The 15,333-nt window shown below is 40.5% G+C and overlaps 1 protein-coding gene across 3 annotated transcripts in view; it reads left to right on the top strand.

The window, feature by feature from the left end:
* The window catches only part of PRKCA (protein kinase C alpha), a 229,764-nt gene that overhangs the window by 131,887 nt on the left and 82,544 nt on the right, over positions 1-15,333 (top strand). For all 3 annotated transcript variants that reach the window (XM_075178035.1, XM_075178034.1, XM_075178036.1), the window contains exons 4-5: positions 4,903-5,014; positions 13,133-13,261. In XM_075178035.1, coding sequence (XP_075034136.1) covers positions 4,903-5,014; positions 13,133-13,261 — 241 coding nt within the window. The remainder of the gene's footprint in view (positions 1-4,902; positions 5,015-13,132; positions 13,262-15,333) is intronic.

Genomic DNA, 15,333 nt, shown 5'->3' with positions numbered 1-15,333 from the left:
CAGACACTGACCGCAGTCTTCCTGTTTTGGCAGATAGTATTTTATTGTTCTTTATCCCTCAACATTGATATCATATTTTTTATACCTATTCAAAGATTATTTTTTTTTTAGTTTTAATAATGTGGTTATATTGGTTACACTATAGTATTTACTTTGGCATTGGTGGGTTTTATGTGTAAATCATTCTAATAATATAATATTGTGACCTTGCTAGTCACGAGACCTGAAGCAAAACCACTGGTGACTACAGTCTGCTGTTTGTTTTATATGCTCTGGCCCTCCGACAGCCAAAGTGTAAAGTACAAAAACACTTTAGGAAGTTCCGTAACGCGATGTGAGGTTTTGAGCAAGCTGCTCTGCTTAGACATTAGATTGGGTCTGGTTTGTGAGGCGCTACATAATGTCCCACGTTTTCGGTCATGGCTACTGTCCAGTCTGGAAACAGTTGACCTCTTGCATTCTTCGGGAGAGGAGGGTTTGAAAAATGAGTCATTAGAGGAGGATTATTAGGCGTATGACTATTGGCCAGAAGTGTTAGTGAAAGCTCTCCTCTGAAGTCAAGCTCCTTGATCGCATCCAAGGCGTTCCTGGCGGCTGGATTTTCTTAACATTAGTGGAGTTTTTCTGCCATCTCGTTAATTACTAACTGCATACATTAATTGCTGTATGTATATATCCAGTATCGGATATCCAATGAGGCCTCACAGATCTTTATACATCAGGCTTATTAGAAGATCATCATCACCATTTATTTATATAGCGCCACTAATTCCGCAGAGCTGTACATAGAACTCACTTACATCAGTCCCTGCCCCATTGAGGCTTACAGTCTAAATTTCCTAACAGACAGACAGGCAGAGACTAGGGTCAATTTGTTAGCAGCCAGTTAACCTACCAGTATGTTTTTGGAGTGTAGGAGGAAACCGGAGCACCCGGAGAAAACCCACACAAACACAGGGAGAATATACAAACTCCACACAGATAAGGCCATGGTCGGGAATTGAACTCATAACCCCAGTGCTGTAAGGCAGAAGTGCTAACCACTACACCTAGGCCAGAATGCAGCTAGGTCTTTACCATGCCGTTTGCTTGGTAGTTGCCACATGTTTTGGACTGTGTCGAGTTGTGTTAGCTGCCCTTGGTAGGTTTTATGGTAAAGGGAACCTAGCAGGAGTGACGTTAAAACAGAACATATGTTCTCCTTTGTTGGTTCATTAGGCGTAGAAGAATTGAAGATGATTGGTTAAACTCCTCCAGAGAATCCTGTGTCTGCTCTACTATGTGTGTGTCTATCATGGAAACATGTTAGGTTGACCACGTTGTATTTTAAAGTAATTGATATTTGCTCCAATTCTGTAAGTTGTAATTTTATTTAAAATAAAAAAAAGCAAAAATAAAATTAGTAATTATCAATTAATTAGTTGATAAACAGTATTTGTCAGTGGGGCGCTATGTTGGAAGGGACCCCTGTCCTTGCCATAGCAAGCACCTATGTCATGTGTGCCGTCTGAGCAGGTAGGTGTGAAGTGATGACATATATTTACTGCAGCTCCGTGATGTGTGAGTGGGTGTTCTCTGCAGAGAGTGGACACAGCACATGTACAGGAGCTGGAAATAGCCTTTGTGGTATTTTTAGTACCCAGCAGACGTGTAAAACCGATGAGGATCTTCCTCTACTGTCACTCACTTTGGCACCGTTATTCTATTCTCGTCATAGGCGTTCAGGTTCTATTAGGAGGTAGCCGGGCACAGCAGGCACACGTCAGCAACAGGCCTCCAAAATGTGACAAGGGAATCATCTGTGTAGTAAGGAGAGGAGAAGCAGCAGAATTCCAATTTATTCAAAATAAAAAAAACTAGGCTAGCCGCCTCTGTGACACTGATTGCCTAGATTTCTGTACCACTAATGGGGGGAAAAAATGAATTGGAGAAAACGATTGTATTAATTTTAAATCTATAAAAAAATGATTGCATTGAAGAAATGCTTTGTTCTAACAATAAAGTACTTATTGTCAATGATATTGTTCCGTTACCGTCATATTGAGAATCTTCATAATGAGACTTCGCTACGCAAAGGCATGGGGGTAGTCTTCGCCGGGCGAGTCTTCCGGCTGGGAAGGCTTGGCACCAACGATAACCCCTTTGATGTATAAAGCATAGCAATAATAAGACCTCTTGCCAGTAAAAACCTCAGTGCCCCAATGATTCAGACCAAACGAAAGCACGACTTTGTATGATTTATGGAGAGAGAGGTAGCTCTCTGGTTTTTCTTATTCTATTGTAATTGCAAAAGGGTAATTTATATTGGTGCGATAAAACTTATTGATAAGGTTTTACCATTGTATTGCCACTATGGCAGCTGAGCAGTTTTTTCAGAGTGACTGTATTCAGCTCTCTTGAGCATGCGCAAAGGCCCAGTGCATGCAATGATAAGAAACACATATGGAACCAGGAGGGTATAACAGTATCTTATGGGAGAGGGGGGTTGTTGGGAATTAAGGAAAGGGTAGTTGGGGCCAAAGCCAGGACCCCAAGTACCACCATGGGGGATTAAAAGCCTTTGTATGTAACAGGAGGCAAAGTTAAACTAGGACAGATTTTGGCCAATTGCAAAACCAGAGAGTTAGTTAAAGATGTTGGGTAAAGCTCTAGGTAAGGATCTCTTTAGGCAGAGGGACTGTTATAAATGAACCAAATTTGGGTATATTTGCGAGATCTATTGTTTAAGAGATTTACATCCATGGGCGCCAGTTACCATTTTTTAATGAGGAGCTGCTGTCAGGGGGTGGGCGCTGAACATCACCAATGCTTTGCCACTAAGCACCTGGCTGCATTGAGGATTTGAATGGAGAGTTTATCAGAGCTGTCCTTCCAGTGGGGAGCCAAGGATGAAGAACCATGGGCACTTGGAGATTTAGTAATATCGCTGATGAGGCTGGCTTCACTGTCCCAACACTGAACAATCTTAGGACAGGACCACCAAGTATGGACAGGGGATCTCGCCACAGTCTCTCCAGCACAGATCAGATGCAGTACCAAAAATCCTCTTTAGCCTTGTGGGAACCAGGTACCACCTACAGTAGACTTTACAGGCGTTCTCCTGGACTAGAGAACAGGTTGAGGATTTAGAGACATTCTCCCTCACAGTGGTCCAAGTGTCCTCCTTCGATGGCCTGCCCCCAAAACAGTTTCCCAGTTGCTTTTATGTATTGGGACAACAATCTGCATTTTTAAGAATATGTCTGAGATAACACAAGACATTATCTTGATTAAGCCAAATGCATATCTAAATGCTTTGTGCCCACATCTCATTGTGTTTACAAAGTGCTCCCAATGTAAGTTTTCAACTGCGTAGTCACACGCCGGAAGAATTTTAGCACAGGCAACAGGCAGATTTATTGCAAGCAAAAAACCCTTTTGATGTATTAGACATAGCAGAAATAATCGGCGTTAAAATAAATTTGCTGTATCGCAACAAAGGTTAAATGCACCCAAATATGGATGGCCTTATTTGGCACAATAACTTTTGTTTTCAGTTGAAATACGCCTGACAAACGCATCTGAAACCCAGAATTTGTCACATTGTTTGGTTATGAACATTACATATGTGTCAGCCCTGTACATTTTTAAGGCTTGGGATGCTTTTTTTGGTGCAAGCAGGTGCAGATTACAGTGTGTAGGAGTGTAAAAATGTTTTTTGTGCTTCAATACACTTCCTGATGCTTTCTTGATACAGTGAGGACCAGCATTGCTGATTATTCAGAAAAGACTATTATTGTGAGATTTCAATGTGAGTGTATATGGTTAACGTGCTGCGTTTTGTGGGTGCAGCTGGCTGTTTGTGTTCAGGATACAATACACCGGCTTCTCCTTTTGGTCACAGTGGAGCTTCTAAATTTGGAGAAAGGCATTTATAGGCAATTCATTTCCATCAAATGTCACAGAAGATCTTGATGAGGCATTTTTAATAACACAGCTCGTTAATGGCTTTTCTGAAAGGCCTTTGATAGACAAAGTGAAGGCTGATTAACTAATGAATTTTCTAGCAGCGCAAAATCAAAGCCTGTTCCACATGGATTTGTTTTGCTCCAGCTCCTTGCCGTATCGTCAGGAGATTCGTGCCTGAGACTGTGGACAGCTCAGGGTTAATCCTTTATCTTTTAATATGCTTGGTCTTGTTAGTGTAGATGTTGCCCAATGTCTAGATAACGGTGGACTCCTCCTTACAGTAGACATCCAGCTCATATGAGGTTCATATCATTATAAAGGTAATTCTGCTCCCCTCTGCACCAAGAGCTAAACGTGTGGTCTTCAAATTGTCCTGTACAACCAAAAGTCCACGTGACCAAAGGCAGATGTCATTATTTTCTTCATCATAGTCTGCTCTCGTCCAGATTAAGTCCAAAGAACACAGTCCAAACCCAATGATAAGGCAGCTATAATGATACAAAGATATCTTGGCTTGCTGATGCACCTGTCTTCATTAATGAGATGCCTGGGATTTACCATGAAACATCAGGACTAAAGTAAAATGACTGTGTCACCCATCACCTACACAATGGACTTAGCCGTTTTGTGAGTTTAACAGATATTTATATGAATGCAGCCTAGCACTAAAGGATTCACCTTTGATTCCAACACACCTCAAGTGTTCCGCCAATGCCCCGGGTGTTCCGCCAATGCCCCATGTGTTCTACAAGTTCAGATCTGCTGCACTTGGGTTGAGTCTTGAGTCAGTCTTGTGCATAGATAGATTTACCAAGGGGCATCCTATAAAGGAATGATCTGACTTAAGGAAAGTTTACATGTCGATACACATACTGTATATGTGACTTGTATGTACCTTGTATGTCCTGTATAACAATGTTTCACTCACCTGTATCTCTGTTTTTTTGTGTGCAGGACCCTCGGAGTAAGCACAAGTTTAAGATCCACACGTATGGGAGTCCGACGTTCTGTGACCACTGTGGATCACTGCTGTACGGGTTGATACACCAAGGAATGAAGTGTGAGAGTAAGTAGACGGATTCATCTCTTTCTCTGTCTGCCGCAGTGTACATTGTGTGAATAACTTCATGGAACCTTTCATTTCTAATCATTTATAGGGAACGATTCAGGCAGCATACAAGCTGATGATTTGTCCCGTGTAATTTCAATGTCCTTTATAATTTAATTTATAATGATAACTTTTGGATGTTCTGTTAATTCTATAAATGTGTTTTCTTAAAAATGCATTTGATAAGCTGCAGTACTCCTATTCTGCAGGTGCTGACTGTTTCTGTCTTTGTCATAGACAGCAGTGATTTACATCTTTACCTGCCTATATACTGAATGAGGGCGTCACTATATAGTTGCAAAGCGCCCTTAATTTCCAGGGACAGTAAACATTTTTCAGTATTTAACCAATTGCATAGTACATCAGTTTGCTCGAAATTTTGCAGCAACTTCACTCATCTCTAATTCCAAAGGAAAAGCATGCTACCGTTCAACATGTTCTGTGTGTACATTCAATGAAATGAACACTAGGAGCATACTGTTCAAATTGGTATGTACCAAATAAGTCTGTGGAATAGAAAATTTCCTCTGAGGTCCATCACAATTGGTGACAGATATTTGGTCTTATCATAGAATGTTAACGTTCTAGAACTGTGACTGATACTCCTACTGTACAGGAGCCGTTCTCCGTTAATCCAGCTGTCTGCTCAAGCTATGCATTTTATGCAGTGACCTTTGACTAGGTCTCTGTGTGATATTTTATTATGACATTAAACCATTGTAACTTAGATTATGCCAGGTGAAACAGAGAAATCAATCACTGAGAACAGCCCGTTAGGAAACAGCAACTGATCGGATGCAGAATTCGTCACCTCGACCGGTGAAACTTATCTACCCGTAAAACATTTTACCTCCAACTGGCCCTTGAGAGCAATATCTTTCTGAATCTTAGATAAATGTATTCGTAACACAGAAAGCGTACAGACATCCTGCTTATATGGCCAGCTGCCATTTTCATGCTTCAGTGCACATTTGTCTGAACAAGCACTTAATTAGGATTGATTAACGTTTATGCTTGTTTTATGTAGCTTGTATAATTTTCTGTAGGACTTTAGCCTTAAAACTGAGCACCCAGAGCCGTTGGCGGTCTTTCAGGGTGTACGGCTGTATCCATCAAAGAAAGTCATTAAGGTTTCACGGTTGGCCACTGGGGACAAGGAAGGAAATATATGCATGTCTCTACCCAGAACTCCTAGGGTGAGACTTAATTTTGGCATTAGTATATTTAGTACAATCCTGGACGGTCTTTCAGTTCATTTTCGTATATTTTAACAATACACCAAGGTACGGTTGGATGTGTTCCTGTAGACAGGCAGCAGACCAGCAGGATTTAATGCCAGCAGTTTGAGTAACTGTACCTAAGGCCTCACCGAAGGATATATGGATAAAACAGACATCTGGTAGACATTTGTATTTCTATAAATTAGGCGGAAGCTGTGCAAAGGTTACGTAAATGCTGGGAAGCAAATAAAATAATAGTAACTTAATGTTAAACTATGAATGTAACTATGAATGTTAAAGTTTGTAAGACAGGGATAAATCTGCCCATTTTAAGTCACTGGTTTATTGAGCAAGTTTATTAAATTTTCCTGCAACTTAGATAGAACTCTTATTTTTATTTTATAATATTTATTTTATTGAGGAAGATAACAAAATACAATACGTTGTTAACAATGAAATAAACTTCATAAGGTTTGTTTACAAACATCAATACATTCCATGAAGCGTTACAGACATAACAATGTTCCCCACAGTATAAGTTATGAGACAGCTGAAATGATTATTCCTTATTATTGTGGGACAATGCAGTATGTGAATAAATAAATTTGGGGACATAGGCTAGCCAAAAACAGTGCGCCAAATCTGCCTGTTGGGCGCCACACTTTGGACACATATGACTGTCCGCCAGGCCAATCTGGAAGTGCCAAGATGGTGAAAGATAAGCTCTATGAATTTTTTTTTATAAACATCTCTGTATATGTCATAACTGGGATTAAACGGGATTGTTTTGACAAAGCTTTTAAAAGAAAATCTGGAGTCCTAGAGGGAAAACGATTCTGCCATTGGGCAATACCCGTCTTAGAGTTGTTGTAATCATATCGGTGGCGTAAAATAGAATAGTGTTGTGAGATAGCCTGATGTAGCGGTACTGGTTTAGTTAAAATTGGGTCTAACGGATTTTCCCAGTCTTTTGGGGAGAACTTGTTTAAAACAGTTTTAATATAATGTTGACATTGGAAATATGCCAAGTTATGGGCTCGAATAGAGGGAAATATAGAGATAGAACTCTTATATAGAGGAAAGACTTGATTCTTTCATAACTGTTTGACAGCTCATAATGAAGAATAAAGTGACACCTCCAGTCAAAGATGGATACCAATGTACGGCCAGAAAGAAGAAGAGAGTTCTTGGTTTATCTTACAGATGGTCAGAGCATCTGGAAAAGCTTTCTCCAAACAGTTCACTGAATCAGAACAGTGATTAGAAAAATTCTACAGAATTTCTGGAACTTTAGATTAATTAAAATTAAGGTAACTTGGAGCGAGGCGAACAGGATCGACCATGTTCATGCCAGGTCAACCATGTAGTGAGCTTATTTGCCCATGTTGGATGCAGTTCACATGTTGTCCAACCAGCTGGAACATGTTCAAGCTTAAATTAATATATATGTTCTTAACAGTTTTCCAATGCAAACTGGAAACCTTGAATGTGATTGGCGAAATTTGAATTTCGGACATAGAAATGTTCACTGTTCCGATTAGAAGGAAATATGAATAGTATATATATATATATATGTATATATATATATATATATATATATATATATATATATATATATATATATATATATATATATATATATATACATACACTATATAAATGCCTAGTGGCGTGTGTGAAAAAAAAAAACAACCAAGCTGCAGCGCCACCTGCTGGGCATAGTTATACACTGACCTATATATTTCTTGAAATAGAAGTGACAGTTGGGAGTGGTTGGTGGTTGCCGAGGGTGACAGTGGGGAGTTTTTAACACCTTAAGTAGCTTGATGAAGGATGTGGCGATGAAGATGAAGGATGAGGTGATGGAGAAAAATGATGAGGTGGTGACGTGGACAAAACCACATTAAAAAAGGGCGCTTGTGTCGGGAAGTAACGCTCTTCCCCTGAGGAGGCCTGGGCTAGGCCCAAATGCATGACAAGAACACCTTAAGTAGCTTGATTTGACTAGAATGCATGAGTATCATGCACGGGTTAACTTTGTGTGTGTGTATATGTGTATATATATATATATATTTTAACACTTATTTTAAAGCGAATGGTGAACACAAACATCGAATTTCTTTTGCGAACTGGGAATGACGAAAGCAAATTTTGTACTGCAAAATTGAATTGGCGTATATTAAAGATTGTACTGTGAACATGACCATTGCCCAGGTAATATTTAACTATTATCTATTCCGATCACATTCATGGCACTATGGTCTTCTAACAGTCGGATAGTAACACAGTATGTAGCCAAGTTTAGCTATGGGGAGCCTGGCTGATGGCACTCACAGCTTCAAATGGGAACTCCTATGTTTCCACAGATTTCCTCATCTGCTCTTGAAACACATTAGCTCCTTATAGGGATGTCTCCTAAACTGCAAATGCCTGGATTGGGTCTCCAGCTGGCTTATTTCTTAAGAAAGGAGAAGTCACCCATGATCTGCGACAATGTCGCCGGTTTTTCGCAACTTTGACTAAAACAAATGATCTGAGGTTACTACCAACCAAAGCTTTGGAGACCCGATAATGTTTGACAAAGTTTGCAGTATGACCTCTCTAAAACAGCTCAATCTTTGTCCAAAGCCATTACAGCTCTGAGGACTAGGGTCCAGTACATAGACTCATGGAACAGCAGAGGGGGTAGACAAATGATAGAACTGATAATGCCATTAAAGATCTATATAGGCAAATTAAATGCCGGAGCATTCACATGTATGATTTAGAAAACAGAAATAAATCTATTCTAGAATCCATACGAGATCTACATACCTATCTTAGGTAATTATTCAGTAACTATCTACCTGATTACCCCTCTGACCGCTGGGGGGCTAGACCATGCTCAAAGAGTGTTACGCTGTCCCCAGGAGCGGGGGACAAAGATGTGATCGCTAGACTACACTTTTAAAAATACAGAAAAAACATTAGACGTGTTTTGTCCAGATTTGGCTCCTTCCACCTTACTGTGCAGAAGGACTCTCAAACCAAGGTTTACAATACCAAGTGTCGCTGGGGGTCTCTTTCAGACTGTCTGTAGAATGCAATGTCAAAAACACATGCACATATATTAAATAAAATATTATGACAGGACATAGATAAATCTTTCAGGCATTAAATCTATACCCTATATCTATAAATCCCTCAATGCAGGAGGGGGTGGAAGAAAACATCTACAACACAGGTTCTTTAACTGACCAATAATTAATCACCACAAAAAAATATATTTAAAAGGATCAAAACATGTTGGCGTAATTGCACTGAGAGAGGGGATATATTCCATATTTTTTGGGCATGCCCGGTCCTACAACCCCTGTGGTTAGAGGTTTTCCAGTTGTTGGTAAGGGTTTTTAGATATCCTACAACTCCTTCCCCAGAGCTTGCTTTGTTACATCATTATCCCCCCTCTGTTCTCTCCTGGGACAGGTACGTGATGGGCCAAGTGCTCATTGCAACCAGAGCTGCTATAGCTCAGGCCTGGAAACAACCGACTCCCCCGTCTTTGGCTAAGGTGATATCTAAAGGGAACTTCAGCTTTGAGATGGAGACCCTAGGAGTTCCATATTCCACGGCAGCTTCTTCCCCATTAGTGAAATGGCGTTGCTGGCATAATTACGTCACAGACGGAGGTGGGGCCCTATCCCAGTCCTCCCATAGGCTGGATATCTTTGACTCAGTGTCTCGTGCCTCGATCTAAGAAATATTTGTTTTTGGGCCTAGGTACAAGGATGGAATAGACTAGTCTCCGTATTGTAAAGTTAAAGTGACTTATGTTTAGAGTGCCAATCTTTAGTTTTACTAGTCAACTGGCTATAATTATATTTAAATACTACAAAGTGATAAATGTCTAGATTGCTGGTGTTTTATGACATATTGTTGTGTTTCGTCCCCACTATGTACCCCTTTCCCCTTTTATGTCCTACCCCTTACCTGTTTCATTTTTTTGTATCCTTTGCAATTATCTTAGAAAATTCAATAAACTTTACTTCAGTTAAAAATCTTTTATTATACCTGACTGCAGGATCCCTTCTATACCAAGCCCTACCACTTGTTTTACTACTAGATAGATGCAAGTTGACACATCCTTAAACATCATCATTTATTTATATAGCGCCAACATATTCCGTAGCGCTTTACAATTGGGGACAAACGCAGTAAACTAATAAACAAACTGGGTAAAACAAAGAGGTGAGAAGGCCCTGCTCGCAAGCTTACAATCTATGGGACAATGGGAGTTTGACACATGAGGCTAAGTCTACATTTTGCATTTCGGTCCAGCCAGACTGCAAAGGTAAAAGTGACTCATAAGCTAAATGATCCTGTCACATTACAATGTTGGTCGGGTGTAGTTGTCTTGTGTGAAATTGTGTAACGGGTGATAATAGGGTAATCTAGGGAGGTTAAGAGGGTGGTTGAGGAATATTATAAGCTTGTCTCGGTTTTCAGAGAACGAATGAAAGTTTGTAGACCAGAGGAGAGACTTATTGTGCGAGGGAGAGAATTCCATAGGGTTTGGGTGCAGCCCAAACAAAGTCCTGTAACCGGGAATGGGAGGATGTAATGAGGGTGGATGAGAGACTCAGAGACTCAGATCTTGTGCAGAACGGAGTTGCCGAGTTGGGAGATATTTTGAGACAAGAGAGGAGATGTATGTTGGTGCAGCTTTGTTTATGTCCTTGTAGGTTTGTAAAAGTATTTTATATTGGATTCGGTAGAAAACAGGCAACCAGTGTAGAGACGCACAGAGTGATTCAGCAGAGAAATAACGATTTGCAAGGAAAATCAATCTTGCTGCTGCATGCAAAATAGATTGTAGGGGTTAGAGTCTGTTTTGGGGAAGACCAGTAAGGAGGGAATTCATATCAGAACATCTCACTGTAATGGACTCTAGACCTCTCACAATCTCCTGTGAACTCTGACATGACTCCCTCAACACATTTGATCATATTGTCATTTCCCTTATATTCCATTGCGTTAGATTGTAAGCTGTCACAAGCCGGTCCTACCTCTTCGTGGTCCACAGCCCTCCCATTTTATACACGTACCCCAACGTCCCACGGTTAAGATCTTGATAGCGTCCCATGGACAGTATCTTGCCTCATCCCTCATGCTTGTTTTCTGTGTATCCTGTTTGCCAGTTTTCTCTGGAGCTGCCATTGCAATATAAAAACCACACCGGTATATTTAAACCATAAAATAGAATTTTCATGTAATTAGCTACAGTGTCAGGAGCGAAGGCATGTCTATCAAAGTGGCCGTTTAGTCATTCTGCTCGGGTAGCAGTTCTCCTTGCCTCGTATTTATTTTATTCCCTGTGGGTTGTCGAGAGAGAATTTCCACTGGATTTTTTTTTTCAAGAAACAATTTTTTATTTAATTAAGTGGTAACGGTGGGGTTTCTGGGAATAATTTACCTAATAAAGTGTGTTTTTATATACGTTCTTTACACATTTGTTATAATGAGGTAGAGGGTTGATAGACCTTTAACTATTATATTTGGATCCCCTGGGGTGGCATGGCCAGGTGTGGCAGGAGTCTGTGCTTTTAGTCTATGGTTTAGGGGGGGAAGGGGGGTGTCCTGTGCTGTCCCTGTGCTGTCCCTGTGCTGTGAGTCTCCTTGTTAATAGTGAAGCCTGAGGATAGTTTCCACTCTTGTACTCTTCTGTGCGGTCCTGGACATCCAGTGGCACTCCAGCAGTTGTTGAAACTACATTTCCCAGGATACCCTGCCAGCTATCGGCTGGCTATCTCTGGCCGAGCATGCCGGGGTTTGTAGTTCTTTTTTATTTGTTGTATTTGTTTTTAGCAATGAAAGATATGCAGTCATCATTATCACTTTCTGAACCGGGCTACTTGAACAGCTTGGCCCAGGAAAGAAATTGATGATAATGAATGCCATGGCTTGGCTCATACATGTGTGCCAGACATATGTTTATAGTGATGACTGATAGGGACAGGCTGGGCTAGTGGGCATGGGGGTATCTGCCATCTGGGCCGCTCCTACAGTGGGCGGTCTGGGTCTGGGTCAGTGGTCCAACTACATTTTTTTTTTTCATTTTAAAATGCTCCTAATAGTCTGCTGAGTGGATTCTTGCCTCCCGGGCTAAAATTTACCAGCACTCCCCTGATGACTGATGTATCTTTGTTCTGGACCTATGTATGTGCTAGATTTAAAGTCCTGACTTATCTCAAGGAGCCTACATCTCAAAATAGGGACCTAAAAACGCAAGTTGCTTTCAACTATACATAAGGCCTATTGTGTCATTGGCACGTGCCAGGTAAATCAGGAATGAATGAGAGATGTTGATGTGATAAACAGAGACCCGTTATGTGAGATGAACAGCTAACGGTGTCAATGTAGAGGTCGGAGACAGCAACTAACTTAATTCAGTTTTATTTATACACCTCCGCCTTTACTGTCACCTCAATTATTTCTCATGTTTTTATTATTGTAGACAGATAATTAGAAACGTGTGCTCGGACGTATGACACTTATGACGGACCTTCTTGCATATATATTCCATTAAAATTGTTATATGTCACATCTTTAGCCTTAATAATATGAAAAATGGGATTTTTGGAAGGGCGTTCTTTCAGAGAAGAACCACATTGGCCGTTTTCTTCCTGGGAAGGTTACAGGTGAAGTAGAGGTTATTGCCCGTATGTACCACGGCTAGGACTACATTTAGAATCTGTGTTTTTTTGTGATCTCTTAGTAGTTTAGCTGTGAATATCTGAAATTCGTACCCACACTAGCAGATGTATATTGTGAATGTAAATATATACCAACTTAACCTTAAATCTGTTTTTCCCCACAGCATGTGACATGAATGTACATAAAGTCTGTGTCGTTAACGTCCCCAGTTTGTGTGGAATGGACCATACCGAAAAGAGAGGGAGAATATTCCTGAAAGCCGAGGTGATCGATGATAAACTAAACGTTATAGGTAAGAGATTTCTGATACATATTCTGTTAAATGATAATAAATGGCACATTAGGATTTAGCCATTGCATGCACTTCTTAATATCGTCCGAAGTGCCGCCATTCAGCTGTCTGTTGTCAAGATCCAGTTTTTATAGAGAGCTCCGTAGCTGAAAGAGGCAACATGTTTTTTTTTTGCTGCAGTAGAACTACAAGTGCCAGCATGCCCAGCCAGGGGCTGGCATTGTCTTGGTCTTGTACTTGCTCATCAGAGGTAGAGTCATAGGTAGATTTAAGAGGCTCTCGGTCACTGAGCCTATACAATAAGGTAGGATGTGCAGTAGCTCTGTCATTGGGATTTCCCTGGAGCTTGCGAAGTCTTCCAGGGATGTTTAACCTAATAAGTAGTTTGTTTTATAGGCCATCTCCCTATAGTTGATTGTATTTGGGATAGATAAAGACTATAAGGTCAGTGCCTTTGCAGATTAGGTAGGAAGTATTTACTTGATCTTAGGGATTACACCAGGCGTCCTTTCCATGTCTAATGAACTTCATATCCTATTCCAAGGAATACAACATTCACTGATTAATACAGAATGACGCTGCTGATTGACATTGCCGCTGGAGCTATTCAAATTATCTCCGTCCTTCCTACCTTCACTGGTGGATAATGTCTAGTTACTGTTCACTGCTCCGGAATCTCCGCGTACAATAATCATGCAGCTCATGTGACTATATTGTATGCAGTTTGATACGTATTGCAGTAATGACCTGACCTGAAGATCTGATTCCCCAGCAATATACACACAGCTCCTGCTTGCTCTAGATCCTGTCGCCATGTGTTATCAGATCACCGCCGGCATGCTGTGAATGTGTAATCACATCTGTGCCTTGTACACATTTTTTCCTTTAAACATTCCTCTAGGATGAATTAATATGCTAATCCCTGGAAACGCACTGACTGTAATGAGTTTCTGTATCACTGTGAAGATATTAGCAGCCTCCACGGGGACTTATCGCGCAGCATTTGCAGAGAGGTAGTTATTACTATGTTAAATAGAAGAGTGACGTCAAGCCTGGTGTGTGCCAACCCCACCTGACATATAACTGGACTACGAATTACCTTTTCTGAACTAAATGTACATTCTGAGGGTCTGTTTTATCGCAGTCAAATGAAGTGTTTAGTAATCCCTGTCAGTTCAATGGTAACTGGTCATTAGAACATTTTCCCAAACTGCTTTACCGAACCTGACATGCTTTTAAGCTGTTCAGTGTATTGTCCGTCTTAAGGTAGCCGTAAGCACTTGTAAACTCTCTTTGGTAGGTGTCTTTGCACTAAATAAACACCATTTTTGCCCCCTCCTACATTTTCACTGCCATTAGCTTTGTAATACGCCTATTAGCCAACTAAGTGTGGGAGCTTGGGAGTATAACTACTATGTCCCGATGCCGGAATTATACGGACCAAGGCATTCACGATAGATTGTCTCTCTCCTTCCTAGAACGATAAATTCACTTTATCCTTTGAATGCTTGGACAGTGAGCATTTAGGGTACCACTTGGGCACAGTTTAAAAATACATTTCTCCAATCAGATACTGAAAGCATAGTAAGCTCTATGAATCAATCTTCAGTTGCATTTTGCTCGTCTTTCATTTCTGCAACTTTCTCTACCTCTTCAAAACGTTATCTGCGGCTTCATCTGAAACCCTTCACCCCACTCTGACCATTAGTGGTCGTCAGCTTGTTTCCTGCAGTTTTGGAATTCAGGTGCTATACAGATGAAACTTACATTGTATTGTATTACCTCTATTATTATTATTATTATTATTATTATTATTATTATTATTATTATTTATAATTAACGTTTGTTTATAAAGCACTAGCATACTACGTAGCTTTTTACAATTGGAGACAAGCACAGTAATAAAATAAGACTGGGTATTAACAGGCAGATCTATAGGGAATAGGAGTTTGATACTTGAGATTAAGTGCCACTTATTGCATATTGGTGCCGCCAAGTATCAATGGGAGAAAGCACCTAGCCTTTTGTGCAGGGCCATCTTAACAACATTATGGACCCCCGGGCAAAGCAGT

Source organism: Mixophyes fleayi, chromosome 6 (assembly GCF_038048845.1).
Source record: "Mixophyes fleayi isolate aMixFle1 chromosome 6, aMixFle1.hap1, whole genome shotgun sequence".
NCBI lineage: Eukaryota > Metazoa > Chordata > Amphibia > Anura > Limnodynastidae > Mixophyes > Mixophyes fleayi.
Note: the sequence above shows the minus strand (reverse complement) of the source record. Positions and strands in the feature narration are given on the sequence as shown.